General features: G+C 31.2%; 1 protein-coding gene across 1 annotated transcript; it reads left to right on the top strand.

Annotated features, from left to right (window-relative positions):
* The first annotated feature begins 1,095 nt into the window (after window positions 1-1,095).
* Window positions 1,096-14,832, top strand: LOC143232269 (thiosulfate sulfurtransferase/rhodanese-like domain-containing protein 3). Its single transcript, XM_076467457.1, has 5 exons — window positions 1,096-1,416; window positions 7,642-7,949; window positions 8,384-8,554; window positions 11,710-11,872; window positions 14,385-14,832. Exons 2-5 carry the CDS (start codon window positions 7,727-7,729, stop codon window positions 14,452-14,454), a joined length of 627 nt encoding a protein of 208 aa, XP_076323572.1. The 5' UTR covers window positions 1,096-1,416; window positions 7,642-7,726; the 3' UTR covers window positions 14,455-14,832.
* Window positions 14,833-16,456: the final 1,624 nt, after the last annotated feature.

The raw sequence follows: 16,456 nt of genomic DNA on the forward strand, positions 1-16,456 counted from the left end.
ATTAACCAGCTGATCACATATCTACCGATATTATTAACGTACATATAAAACAAAACAGAGACCCAACTACTAACACATCACTAACAACAAAGATCCAGTTTGATTGGACTACACTAATAACAGTTTTTTGCCTCCTCTCACCCAGCCAACATGCAACCTAACCCCCACAGCTAGTATTCAGTGTGGCGTATCATTAAATACTTTTTACAAATATTAGTTGTATTAGATCTCCACCTTCTAAATAATCTAGTTAACGATTTAAAATTTTCAAAAATAAAAAGAAGCTAACAGCTCAATAAGGCAAAGTTTCCTCTTTAATGAGTTCGTGTTAAATAATTTAATTCATTATATCATATTTCACTAGATGATCTGGTAAAGCTTCTTTAATTGCATTCTCTGTATATTATTTGCCACATAATTAAGACTAAGTGACCTATATTTTCGAGGCAACATACTGTGTAGTAATCTTGCATATCTGATCTATGATATTCATTAAAACTTTGGAGAAAGAGAGCATTTTTCATTGTTTCCCGCTGGGGCAGCGGTAAGCCTACGGACTTATAACCCTAAAATCAGGGGTTTGATTCCCCTCGATGAAAACCGCAGGTAACCCCATATGGTTTTGCTATAAGAACACATATACAGTATTTTCATTTTTTTAAAAATAATTTTCAATCTGTCTATATTTTATATATGCCATCAAAGTACTGTTATTTTTAAGTAATAATTACCATATATTAACATAGCTACAGGTTATTATGAAAATTAATTTTATAAATTAACATAATAGCTACGTATAATGTATAACTTTATTTATCATTGTCTCATGTAATTTCATACAAACCTAAACATTCCACCCTTTAAACCTATTATGGTATTGAACTGCAACACAAGTTCACTAAGTTGTTTTCCATGGTGTTATTTATTAACTTAGTATAAATCACAAAATTTACAAACTCAGTACAGAATACAAATAATTTTCACCCCAGACATGTGTACTTAAACACAGACGGAAGGAAGGATTTAACCTTTCACACTTATCATTTTCTTCAACTCATCTAAGGTTATGCTGGGTCACTGACTCAGTTTTGGTCACGTAACTAACGTAGTCAGTACAGAATATAAATAACTTTCTTTATCATAACTTAATATACAGCAGTACAAATCTATGTGATCGTAACACTAAGGAAAATTAAAACTACGTTTGTTATCTCTGAATTTATCTTAAGTTTTATGCTGAATTCTCATCCGTTATCTTGTACATTTTAAAAGCTGGTCACCTTTAGTTTGTTCTCTTCAAAAGCCCCTTCCCCCCCTATCCTTTCATGATCGACCGTCGGGAAGACTTCCTTTAACTAGTTTCCCAACATAAGTGGATTGAATCAGGCTGCATAAGGTCATTTTTACAGGTTTGTGGTAAGTAAAACTTATCTTAACTAATATGTATAATACTGACAGTGTCGTTAATATTCATAAAATCTCCAATAAGGACATTGTGAAAACTTATTTTATAAATTAACATAAATACCTACGGAATATGATTTTTTTTTTTTTTTGTCATACTGGATGAAGCAAATCTTCGGATTACATAATCTAAAGCAAAGCTACCAATTCTACCCTTCAAAGTTATCATTTCTTTTAACTCTAGTATTATGTTTGGTGTTACGTTCGTTGATTCAATATTAATCGCATAATTAGTAGGGTTAATTAGCACATAACTTTCTTCGAACTACACATGTACTCTAACAGACCTGAACATTTAACTTTTACACATTGGCATTTTATTCAACTTTACCAAGATTAAGAGGATCAATCGTTCATCATGGCGCACTAGTTATTTCAGTTACTACAGGATAAACATTTTCTTTTATTATAACCTTGCATACCACAACTCAATTCTAAGTGTTAACACAGTGTTTCTCAACATTTTCGGCCCAACAACAAACCCCATATAGCTCAAACTAAGTACTAAGGTATACTAAAAATATGGCAATATAAACATTTATTAAAATATATATTATTCGTGTACTATAAATTACAATTAATGGGAAATTCATAAATACTCGGTTCGAGGCTCGATAGTGCTTATGGCTAATCGAAGAGATTTGAATTTTTTTTTGGTTTTTGAAAGTAAGACTGACGGGTCTAACCAATAAAATTACTCGTGAAAAGTAGGAATAAGGTGAACAATTTGTTCAGTGTATGTGTGTTGTGTTATTTTTTTAATTTCGCGCAAAGCTACACGAGGGCGGTCTGCTCTGGCCGTCCCTAATTTAGCAGTGTAAGACTAGAGGGAAGGAGGCTAGTCATCACCACCCATCGCCAACTCTTGGGCTACTCTTTTACCAACGAATAGTGGGATTGATCGTAACATTATAACGCCCCACGGCTGAAAGAGAGAGCATGTTTGGTATGACGGAGATTTGAACCCACAACCCTCAGATTACGAGTCGACTGCCTTAAACACCTGGCGGTGCCGATAGGAAGAACAGATGAAAGCATTAAACTTGACCTTCCCCACTCCAGGTAGAGTTCGTTCCAGACACACATCAAGTCTTTGTCTCTACTTCATAAACGTTCAAGGTGGTTTCTCCCATGACCCTGCATACAGAATTTACAAGATAGGAGCAACATAATGCATAATCAAGTTTCTATAATACTATTGTAAGAATGCTTGTGCGAAATTGTAATTCAGTCAAAACTCCCATATACAGCAGAAAGTGGAAAGACGTTAGAAAATACATCTTGCATGAATTTTAAATTATTTGACTGATAATAAAGTTTTGGCATAGGAGTTTATTATCTTTTTATAATCACTAGTTTATAAAGTTTTATAAACTAGAAGTGTTTCAAATACAGGTGTGAATATAATGTTAGTAGGGGCACTGAAATCGAGTTTTTCATCAACCCTCCATTAGATAAATGCCTCCCCTACAGAATTTACGTTAGCGGGAACTTTTGGTCTTTCTGTGGGACATTGTGAATATTAATACCACAGTGCATTTATTCTAAGTGTATTTGTTTTCAAAGTGTTCTGGTTTTAATTGTTTAAAGCGAATAACGGTTTTAAGAAGATATTTCGGTTATTAGAAATTATATTTCTCTTCATACAAGAACCAAATAAAATCAAAATTTGTAATAATATTCTTCGTAATACGCTGAAGTACCTTATAAAAACTGATTTACAAAAATATATGTAGTTTTTTAAACAATATTACAAAATTATACTAAGGCAAATGTAGAGCATAAAAATTGTTCCGTTTTCACTGTATACTTTACAAACTATAACTACATGATTAGAATCAGTATGCGAAACATTTCCATCTCCATCTGTGATAAGTAATTGTGACATATTGGATTTATTGTATTAGACGTTCAAACACACTTCTGCTACATCAGTTAAGATATTTAAGATATCAAATTAAATGTTCTGAGGAACTGAGTGAAGTGAATCAGTTTTAGAAATGTTGTATGGATTTATTTTGGTCTCCACTGGCGTGATGGTAACTCTCATAATATGAACACAGGATTTTGATAATCATGGTAGGCACAGCATAGATAGCCCATAGTCTAGTTTCGTGCTTATCAACACATAAACAAGTAATTCCACTGATGTCGTGACTTTTCACTGAAACAAAAAATGCTCGGGGTTAGACAACTATTTGGCAGTGTCAGTCACAGTTAACACTATAAGAATGAAATGATACAAATGGAATAGATCTGTTTTGGAACATCATGAAAACGCAAAAGGTAATTGATTTACGAGACGATGACACTCGTATTAACCAGCACCACGGTGTGATGGGTGCTATTATCTGTAAAACAAAAAGACTGCATTGGTTTGTTTCTTTTGAATTTTCTCGCAAAGCTTCACGAGGGCTATCTGCGTTAGCCGTCCTTAATTTAGCAGTGTAAGACTAGAGGGAAGGCAGCTAGTCATCGCCATACACCGCCAACTGTTGAACTACTCTTTTACCAACGAATAGTGGGATTGACCGTAACATAACGCCCCCACGGCTGAAAGGACGAACATGCTTGATGTGATGGGGATTTGAACCCGCGACTCTCAGATTACGATTCAAGTGCCTTAATCACCTGGTCATACCGGTCCTGTTCAGTGTCACAGCGCACCGGTTTAGAAACGTTGGTTTAGCACACCAAATAGATTTGAAACTATGTCTCTTATCTCTGACTATTTGGCTAAATTTTCAAAAACTATTTTTCCACTTTTTCAAACTGGTCAATTTTAGTTTGTTCTCTTCAAAAGCTCTCCCCTTTTTAAGACTGACCATTAGGCACAATTACAGTACTGTGCAAAAGTGTTAGGGCAAGAGAATATATTTTAATTCTTTCCATTTCATGAGTCTAATTCTTCTCAGACAGAATGTAGATTTTAACACTATGGTAATGCTTTACTGATCTCTGTTGACAATTGAACGAAACATGGTGAGAATACTTATCATTCTTTAGAATTATCATACAGGTAGGGACGTAGATTTTTACACCCGATGGGGAAAATGATTTTTGCAACCACTTATGTGGACTGTTCAATTTGCAAATTGGTAATCTCTGATTACGTGAACCTGAAAGCTGTAAACATGCAGTCACAGAGTAATCTTGTTGCCACGATACTTGCATGTATACTTAGGCCTACTGACTGATACTTATGAACTATAGCTTAGATCGAAAAGCTTAAAAGCACGCCTATATTAAAGATGTACATTTCGGCTACTGAAAAAGCCTACATCTAGGCTTAATTATGTAATTCGATTGGTAAGAACATGAGAATCGCAAGAACAAACACACAATTTGTAGGTTTGTGATGCAATAAAACAATTCAACAGACCAGACTATAGGGGGATGATTGTATGCACCATACCCCCACCTAAAATGAAGGGGGATGCATACCTCCCACGATCTACGCCATTGACAAGCCAAGGGCATGTCATTAGGGTTCTACTTGAATAAACATACTGATCTAATTTAGGGTCTGTAAAAACTGTCATGGTACCTCATGCAGTGATTTAACTACACACACACACACACACACACACAGAAGGTATCAACTAGCTAGTACATGGCACCAATATATGCTAAAATAAATCGGTGTAAAAGCGCTCCACAAATAAAACTTGATGGAAACAGTGTTTAACGCTACATATATTAAGTTTTGTTGTTATGTCACAAGTAAAAGAGCTTAGAGTATTACAGGAAAACATAGAGTTCACATAAAATCTTCACGTGATGCTGGATGGACTTTCTGACAAATTGCTGCAGACTTGAAATGCTTACCAAACACTGTCAAGTACATCCTAGGTCGTGAAACCAAGACAGGTAAATTTGAAAATGGAAAAAAAAAAATCAGAACATTTAAACTCAATTATATTAATATTAAATATCTTCATTTATACAGCCTTCGAGACACTAGAAAGACTGCAAGTGATTTCAAGCATGAGATAAACGATCATGTACCAAATGACAGAAGTACATCTACAGTATCAATAAGACTCAAATAGAATGGAATATTTGGTCGTGTAGCAGTTAAAAATCTTTATTTCTATCTAAAAATATTGTCAAGAGACTAAAATTTGATAAAAAAAAAAGTACAAAAAATGAATTGTTAATGATTGGAAAGAGATGTTATGGACAAATGTGTCCAAGTTTAAGCTATTTGGTTCAAAGCGTAGGTTATACATCCGGTGGAAGAAAGGTGAAAGACATTTTAGCACATACTGAAGCATGAGGTAGATAATGTAATTATTTGGTGTTTTTCCGGTGAGGTGATAAGAGATATTTGCAAAATAGATGGGATAATGGATCAGCGCAATTATCATCAGATACTGATCCGTCATGATATACCAAATGGTTTGCCTAATGTTGGTAAAGAACTCTGCCACCAGAAAAATGACCACAAACACTCACTCAACCTATGCAGAAATTACTTAGCTGAGAAAGAAGCTGCTGGAGTCATTCAAATCATGTAATGGTTTCCACAGATCCCCGATCTCAACCTGATTGAGCAGATCTAGGATTTTATAGATCAAGAACTTGACAAATCAAAAGTTACTTCCAAAGAAACTTTATGGGAGTGTATTGAAGACATTTGAAGTAAATTCCCAAAGGACACTTTGATTAAACATGTTGCAACATAGTCAGAAAGACTGTCTACATTCTTTAAAGCAAAAGGGAGACAAACAAAATATTAACGTTTGCTGACCTCAAGCAATGCCACTGAGTTTCGGTTGTACTAAATATAAAGTTAATAAAAGTTTGTTTCACTTGAGATTTATTTTCAATTGTTCTTTGAAAGTAGCCTGAAATCTAATTTTTGACATTGTCCTAACAACTTCGGACAGTATTGTACAAATACAGTATTGTATTTGGTTTGTTCATTTTGTAAGTCTTCATTTTCAACTCTTGCTGTTGGGCAGATTTTCTTGTTGCAAGTTTTCCCCAAACGCTATGGGGAAATAAAACAGGTAGAATTAGATCAAATACACTATAAATCATATGTTAAAATGCTGAGATATTATTTTGTGAACATCTAGCTGAAACTTGCTACGTACTAAATATATTTGCTTTGTAATTTATACTGACTTAAATTATTATATTTAAATAATGTAAGATATATGTTTTAATTATTAATGCATCAACTAAGTTAATATAACATTAATATTAAATAGTAACAAATACATTGACCAAATATTATAGGTATGGCATATGAAACTCTGCACGTGACGATTATTAGTACCATTGAGTAGACATTGCACATAACCAGATGTGGCTTTGCTAAAGAAAAACACGCACACACTCGCTTTAGGAATTCTTGTGCTTGGGTCGGAAAACGTCAATAGCAGAGAATGTACGTAACTGACGACTTTGCGCAGAGTTGTCATACGGTGTGTTTGTTAATATAACGAGTTTAATTGTTAGTTTCAACTGTGCCGTTTGTGATCTAAGAATGCCCTTAAGCATTAGTCATTTATCGAACAACTCGTTATGAATTTAGATTTCTACTCGTACCGAAATAAGTCCACTTCCATAGATTGTGAGCTTCATGATATAACTGAAATTAAAATGTGACAAACCTGGAAATTAACCAACAAATCATGTTCATTTTCTCATAATAATCAATGAATGACAAGTGAGCTAACAGGACTAACGCATTTCGTGACTGGTAATTAACGAAAGCGCCCGTAAATTTTTTAAATATAGTTTTCCTGCTATTTTTAATAAAATTGTTTATTAATGGTTATTGTATAATTTTAGCAGTTTTTCTGGTAGAAGTTATTGTGTACATTATTCGTATCGATTCGAGAGTTTTCCATAGAATGATCATCACAAACTCCCTTCTTCTGTAAAAACGTTTGAAAGTTCAGTCAACTCGCTGAATTCAGCAGAAGTACGTCATCAATGTCTGATTCCTATACATATTTTAAAGATTTGCGTGCTTCTAACATACCAAAAACTTAAGTTTTAACGCAATGTGTTTCTCATGAACTCAAACGTTTTATAATATTTTGATAAGTATAAATATTTAATTAAACATTGTCCACATAAAAAATAAAACAAAATAACATAACTAAGACTTAAATGTTAGATGCCATCAAATTTATGTGATATGATAATATATAATTTCAGGTCAAACGTTGGATAACCGAAGGGCCAAGACGCAGCTGTTCTAACCTTGAGTTCATTAACTGTTGATTTTTTTTCTTCTGGCATAATGGCGGTTGCGTTTGCTGGGTATACTTCTACTTTTAGCAAACTGTTCTTAAGGTGGTGTAATTTATCAAAATCGCGTATACTATTTTTATACAAAGCATTCCCAAAAAAACACGCTAACCCTCCCACCACTGCGTGTTTGTCTACTTGGTGCACAAGGGATAGAGTTGTGTGTACTTCGTCGTTTCCACCTGAGTTCAGCAATGACGAAATCTTCGTAACCCGTAAGTGTGTTTATTATTTGTAAAACAAGCTTTGCATTTCTAATTACTCGCACAATTTCCAGCATATGAAATGTTACAGCAATATAATATAATCATTTATTATATATATTTTATTACCACATTTCTTGGTCATATTGCATATTAATTTCTTAAAATTCTCGAAAATTTATTCTCATAAAATATTTTTGAAAACTTTTCTCAAGCTTGCAAAATAAGTTAACTGGTGTTGCATACAAGTGTATTACCACTACTATTAATATTACCAAACAATATGTGCAGAAAAGTTCTGTTATATTTTTTTTTATGAAAATATTCGGCCATTTAAAGGCAGTTCTAATGAAATGATTTAATGAGTTAAGTAATATTTTCTTAAACAAGAAATACCAAATGAAAATGAATCAATTTTACTTTCATGGTTTCTTCCTGTCTCAAAGCTTGCAGCTTACTCACAAAGAGGAGATATTGTGCATCAATAAAAGGTCGTGACATTTCATTCGAAGACCTTGAAGCTTTGGTCCATGGTGGAGATATACAGCTAATTGATGTTAGAGAACCAAAAGAAATTGAGGAGTATGGAACTATTACCAACTCAATTAACATTCCTTGTAAGCTGAAATTTTATTGTAATTTAAAGCCAAATTATTTTATTCGTTGATTTTTTACGTAGTTATTACTCAAAATTAACTGTTGACTCATTTGAATTTTTTCATTTCCTAGCATTAAATTTTAAAATATAGTTAATAGAGGACTTCCAGAAACTTAGCACATTTGCTATTTTTTGCCATATCTGTGAAGCTTAAACTTTATATTTTTACTTGTTCTCTTAAATTACAGGATATAAATTAATAGTTCACAATAAGAACAGAAATTTTGACTGCCCTTCTAAACATAATTCTTTCCTCTCAGGTTGTTGTTGTCATGTACAAAGTGTTTGTAAAATTTTTTAGCATTGATTATGTGACAAAATCTTTATCTATTCATTTATTATACACTTTTATTAGTTTGGGAGGTTTTCCTCCTTCAAAAATCTAATAAATATATTTGTTTGTTAAGAAATTCTGTGGCAGATTTTCTGTTAAATAATGATGATTTGTGAAACTGTTTTTAAAGTTTCAGTCTTCACATTATATTTTTGATTACTGAAAATTTGCAATGCTAGAACAGTTTGAGGTTTTTTCATGCAATATATATGAAAACTTCAAGATTGAATTAATTTTTTTTTGTAGAATTGTGCACTGCTGTTATTCTTACTATAAAGATGATACATTGTGAGCATGTGTGTGTTCATAATCATTACCCAGAATTAACTCGTTTGATTACCATAATTTTTTTTGTATGGTAACTGAAAACTGTTCAATAGCGTATATAGACTATTCTGTTTTAGGTTGTTGTTTTTTTCTAAGAAGAAGGGATAAACAAAAATGCACATTTCCTTTTTATTTTTAAGCTTTTGTCTGATATTTATTGTCAGAAGTACTTAATCAGTTGAATGAGTCAGTTATCACCTTCCACAGTGCAGGGTATGTAATTATCATGTATTGAAGTCATTAAGGATTTAATAATAAAAGAAGGGAAAGTTATTTATTATTGTTCTCTATGCATATTTTACTTTCTTAATTAGCTCCCTCACTTGATAAATTAACAACTTTTTTTTTTTTTCATCCCAGAATAAAGTGATGTTGTTTGCTATCATTATTTGTTTTAATTTTAGTAGTTTTAGGCTATCACACATTTCTTGTGATTCTGTTAAATAGACTCAGCTTCATTAATGTGGTAAGGTTAAGATCAGCCATATATATTGATTACTGCCATCTTCATCTCTATGATTAGGGTACAAAATAATTACTGGTATTTTTTATTAAGTTGTAACTTGCTATAATCTAATTCATAACTTTTGAGTAATGCCATAGTCATTAATTTGCATGTAATAGTAGTTAGTGCTTTTATATGTATTAGTGTATATGTTTGCCACTTAAAAGGAATGAGTACAAGGCTAAAGAAAATATTATTTATTTGGAATCATTAGGATTATCTTTAGTTTCATTGTTTCTTTTGAGGTAACTAATGGTAGTATAAGTGTTACAATATGTTGGAGAGTAGGGATTGAACCAGTTTTGCATTTTGTTTGGTAGGGTTCTTGAATTAATGTATTTATCATCCAGTATTATAAAGTTTTCAACTTGAAATGGAAAATATATGTCACATACAGCATTAAAAATAGTATGTTTCACAAAAATTATTTAGAACACAACTGCACAACTTGCTCAGTACACTATTACTGACACTGTGTAAAACTTGACTATTTATTGGTTGGTTTACAAATATCAAACTGTCATGCTAACCAGTTTTAAATGACTTTGTATTAGCATTTTGAAGTTCTTAAGTAAAATGTTTCTATAAACAGATGCTTAGGGTTAATAGCAATCTAATTTAATTGAATGATCTATTCATAGCTTTCCTAATCATTTAAAGTGGTAGCTGTTAGGCCTTTTGTAATGGCTTTAAGAAGTGAAGGACAATTCAAAAGTTGAAAATGTAATATATACAAAGCTCTCTATACCTGCATAAAATAAAATTACTTCAGAAAAAAATATTGACTTCAGGAACTGTGTGAAAAAATAAAGGGAAGTTATCATTATGTTTTCAAAATAAAAAAAAAAAAAATTTTGTTGTAGAAAAATTGTTCATAAAAACTGTCTGCAGCAATTTTATTAATATTTAACAAAGTTTAGTTAAAGTACATACAGCTAGCTTTCTTTGTCCTTCATTTTTGATTGAAGTTTGGAAGATGTAAGTTTGCAACAGAATGTAAATAGCCTGATTTTATGGTAAAGCAGTACATAATAAATACTCATTATTTTGGTGTAAGAAACAACAAAACTAAAGTTTCCTAGAGCTAAATTTCCCCTTAAAGCTTTTATTTTTGCACTTGTACATTCACATAAACACAGCAATAGTTTTCATCTTCTTTTTGCTTAACAAATATATGTTATGAGCAGTCAACTTCAAGTGCATTATATGAACAAAAACTTAAGAAATGGTTACTAAAATAATGTATTAAAAGGTATGTATTGTGGACTTTGTGAAGGTCAAAGAATATACCACAAGGTACTTAGTTTGCTGAAAGAACATACTTTGTTGGGATATTTGTACACACTATACACATTTTGCTTAATAACATAAATAAGAAATAAATATTTAAAAGCATGCATTGCACCTTTAATGGAATAGTATACATAACTCTTTACAAAACTATGTAGTAGTTTCCATAAGTAGTTTGATTAGTAACTATGAATTTAAGTTTTATAAACAAAATATTTTAATAAAATTTTGTGACTTGGTATTCACTTTTTTTTCTTGTCTTAATTTACTTTTAACATTATTTCTGGGAGATAATTCATGCAAGGAAAAACAACTAATAATACTTGATTCAGAGTATATCAGTCTGAGTAGTTTCTTGTATTTGAAGATTTTTATGGACTGTATATGTCCAGAAAGAAAATGTGGATTACATTTTTCTGGTTTTTGTGTTGTGTTTTTTTTTGCAGGTTGCAAGTATACTTCAGTTTGCTAACTTGGAAAGATTTTAACATCAAGAAATAAAGGCTTGTATCTTATATTACCAAATAAACCAAATGCTATACCTGAAGCTATTTTTAAAATTATGTTGAATATTTATTTAAAATTCAGTGTTTTAAAGTAACAATGCATGTTTCATCCAGTTTCTACAAGTTATTTTCTTTTATACATGTGTAAAAAGTGGGTCAGGTGAAGGATGCTTTGCTGATGTCAGATGATGTTTTTGAAAATAAGTACAAAGTTCTCAAACCACAGCAGTTTGATGCAAACATAGTCTTTTTTGGTCTTGGGCCTATCAAAGCAAGGGCAGCTCTACACCTTGCAGATAAATTTGGCTTCAACAGGTAAGTATATATAGTAATGATATGTTAAATATTTCTTAATCTCAAACATCATTTGTAAAATTGGAAATAGTTTAACAAGATATATTTATTAAGATAAATAATTTTCTTTTTTTCATTGGTATCTTAAGTACATATGAAATGCATAGTAATTAAAGTGATGTTTTTGTAGAGAATACAAAATATCTTTATTATGTTTTAATTAAAACAACTTTTAATATAAAATTTGAAAGTAATATATATCATTTGTTGTAGCATGCAAAATATTCATTCATGTTAGGGGATGATAAGACATCAAATTATAATTCAAAACAGCTATAATAATATTACTAATATTGATATTTATCTCGCATATCTCCAAACCTGCTAGCTATTATGATTTAGGAGTACTCTGATTTTGGTATCACTTTTAACATGTTTTCTGCTAATAATTCATCACTTTGCATATCGACTGTGCAAATAATGTTTTGAGAGAAATATGGCAGAAAAACATGGTTGTGCTTCATCCTCCATGACTTCAACAAAGGAAAGAAAATTTTATAGTGAGCACAAGTTTAGGTATTGAGTATTCAGAAAAAATTCATTGATGCTGTGTCATCTTCAGAAGGTATGAGTTATGTAAGATGTACAGTTTGTGTTTGTGATTTCTCCATTGCTCACAGTGGTGAAAATGAGATAAAAAAACAACAACATCTGAACACTGTTAATTACCATTAGAATTGCTTGAGGGCATCTAGAATTAATAAAGTATAGACTAACCCTGTCATAAAACCTGATACCAAACCAGAAAATGATTATGATCACAACAGAATATTTATTCATCTTCTTCATTGTGAAACACAATCTTCCTTTGTTTTTGGACCATGCTTCAAAATGTCTCTGGATTCAGAAATTGCTAAGATGCAGATGTTCTAGAAGCAAAACTTCTGCAATAGTTGGAGAAATGGCCAGCAGTGTAACTGAGTGAATTGTGACATACATCAAAGACAAAAAGAAAATATCTTAAATGCATTACTTTCTAATTCCAATTTAATTGGCAAATCAACTGACAAGAATATTGCAGGACTCATAAAAAGAACCAGCCTCAATTAGTGCTGATAAAGAAAATGAAGACAGCAAAAAAAACATGTTTCTCCCAATAATTTATAGATGACCTCCTAAAAAACCAAGAATGCTACTTACAAAGCTCTTAACTAGTACTGTACTGAATTGGTAAGTTTTAAATAAAACATAATTAGTAGTGACCCCATTTCCTTGTTGTTTTTCCCTTGTCATGATAGGGATTACTATTTTTCTAAATTTAATGTCCATATCTCTACTGTAAAGTTACTAAAATTAAAACAATATTAAAGGTTATATTGAGGACCTAACTTAACTAACCAAACATGTAGTAGTAAAACTTTTCATTATTCCTTTGCCAACTTTATTCACTGTGAAAATCTATTGGAATTGTTTCATGCTAACATTTTAATTCAAATAATTACAAATCATCAATAAGTTTAACTTTATATCAAGCTGCTTGATTATAATAAATAAAGCTTTGAGTTCTTATTATTAATTTTATTGTTGTATATTTATAAAAACCACAAAACGTACGTAATGACTATTACTGGACAGTTTAGTTGCACTTGTGGGCAAGATGGTAAGTAGTGATAATTACAAATACTATACATACACACAGCATAAGGTATTAAATTAAAAGAAGTAATTTTAATACACAAGTTGTAGCTATGCATGCCATTAAATAAAAAAGTGACTAGGCCTGACTAGCGTTGCTGCTTCTATAGCCCTGGTATTTGTATATAAATCAAGCAATGTCTTTTCTATAGAAAACCAGTGCCAAGTTTACTTCTGATACACAACATTAAACAGAGATTTATATTTCATTACATATCTAAACTGATAAACTTTTGAAACTTAAACATTTGTTAATGGTAGTACAACATTCTGAACTTCCATGGAAATGCTCTAAAAAGTGTGTGTATATATTTATATTGCAAGTGTTAAATAGAGTAGGACTAAACATTAGTAGCCTTTTTAAACCCAAGTAGTTCTTTTGCAAGGTTAAATTTGTTGCTCTTCTTGTGAATTGTAGTTTTTCCACATATTTTAATACTTCTCTATATTAACTGTCAAAGAAAGTAAAAAAATTAAATGTTTGCACAAAAAATATCTTTTAAAAATTAAATAATTCTAATACCTGGATATTATTATTATGTTTTTCCTTGGTATCTTAAAGTATAATGTTTATGTAATTAAGATATTTATTTATTTAGCCAGATATTTTTATTTCTAAGGCTATGTTTCTGTGAAGCTGTTTCAGTTGAATTATTTTTTATAATGATATTTGAATTATGAGTTTTCCAGAATAACTTGGTAAATAGCAGAAAATTTGGATAATTTTCCAAAGGTGGTGTACATTTTACCTGATTTATTCAATAAATATTTCAATATATTGTACTTCAGTAAATCTTTGTTTCCCTGGCTGTTAATGTCTTTTTTTTTTGTCCCTCAGAGCTCGTATGTATAGTGGAGGATGGGAAGACTTCACTAAAAAAACTGGACAGCCTTTGAAAAGAACTTGAAAATTTTGTTTTATTAGAATACAATAGAGATTATGCAAGAGATTACAGCACATTCATGCAACTTAAAGAAATGTGAAAAGTTAATTTTTTATTCTTGAATTTTAAGATTTCTTTATTCATTTTTATCATCAGTGCCTAAAAATAAAAGTAAAATAATTAACCATATAATATAGTGCCAAAGTACATTCTGTATGTATTTTTTCATAATTCAATCATTATGTCAGAGTAAATATCTTGAATTTGTCTAATTAAAAGTATAACATAAAATCAAACTAGCAATAATTTACAAAATGTATTTTGTTATATAAAAGAAATTTAAAACAACTCTTTTAGAATATTGAGACTATTTGTAAGAAGTAATAAAACTCTCCATACCATTAATTATTTATTTGCTTTCTAATGATGTACTTTAACCTTTGTGTGTGCTAAAATAAGTATGGACTTTTTTCCATAATGAAAACAAAATACATATGGTTTACACAGACTAATGGGCAAAATTTTCAGAGACCTTATTTAAAAAAAAATTAACTACCCAACATATTTTCGTTTTTTTTCTCACGCATACTTTGCAACATACAAGTAAGTATTTTGCAGGTGTTCTGGCAGCCAAGTTGACTTCCAACCATCCTGGATGGAATTTGTATTTTTCTGACATGTAAGCAACTAAATAAACTACTTATTTAAGGAAACAAAACCTACAATACAAAATAAATTCTAAAAGACCACATGGTACTGAATAAAAGCATTAAAGAATTCACTATTTATAGCCCCTTAAGTATACTTCTAACTTGAGGTACATATTATAAGTGATAAATGTTGTTGCCATGTAGTTATGTGGATAAAAGGCCAAACAGGACTGCTGGATCTCTCAATATTTTGAGCATTAAACAGCCTTTGTATCACACATTCAGAACACTGGTCTGTTCTGCTCACACAGAATTAGCCTTCAGTAATTCTCAGTTCACGAGTGTGTTGCAGATGATTTTGCTTCACACTATCCAATGAGTTACAGCCACTTTTTGTAATCTGAATTATATTTAACTGGATATATAGTTAAATGGCATGTTTAACTATAAACAAAACTTTATTTATTAAAGTTTGACTTTAATAAAGTTGCCTCCACTCTCTTTTCAGGAAATTATTATTCTGAAATGATCAGCTGTGACATTCTTGCTAAACTGCGAAAGCATTTCACACTGTTAATTCTAGCTAACTTCATTATCCAGCCTTGGAGTGCATCTGAATCACTTGCAGAGTTTGTCACCCACATACAGTAAACTACTTACAGTTTTGTTACCACTCTGAGAGATGGCTGTAACCAACCCTCAGATTAAATTGCTTGTTGTGCATGTTGAAACTTAAATTCAAAACAAGACTGAAACTTTTCATACTGATACCAATGCAATGATAGGAAGTAGCATGCTTGGAACACTGTTTCTATGTGGCAACTTTGATTAATAGTTCAAAGTGTTGTTTTAAGTGTCTTACATTTACATAGCTTTAACTGCTTATAAAATCTGCCATTGATTGGAATTAGAATGAAACCATGACTGTCTTTGAATATTAATAATTTACTACTTGCTACTGTATTATACAGAAATTGACGGGCAAAAAATTTAAGTAAAAATTTTAATTTCACTGCTGTGAACTTCTGAAAGAAAGAAATGTCTTATGTCTCAATAGTTTAAAAAAAGGGATAGAATTCTTAAATTTGGTGTTACAAAAAAAAAAAAAAAGCCAATCTTGTTTCTTCCTCTAGATATTGTGCTTTGGCTCAAGCTTAAAAACTTCAAGTTTGTAACCAGAATCTAATAATATGTATTGAACATATTTTATCTTACTAATAAAACAAGTCAACTTACCTGATTGGCTCCTGAACATCAGTGCTTGGTGAGTTATCACTGAAAGATTCACACTCGTGTTGTTGTGTATCTTATCGTCTTCTCAGTTTACTGCTGCAAGCAACTTTTCAAAAACTAGAAGCTTCATTGGTCAATAAAAC

The sequence above is a fragment of the Tachypleus tridentatus genome, chromosome 11 (genome assembly GCF_004210375.1).
Source record: "Tachypleus tridentatus isolate NWPU-2018 chromosome 11, ASM421037v1, whole genome shotgun sequence".
Taxonomy (NCBI): domain Eukaryota; kingdom Metazoa; phylum Arthropoda; class Merostomata; order Xiphosura; family Limulidae; genus Tachypleus; species Tachypleus tridentatus.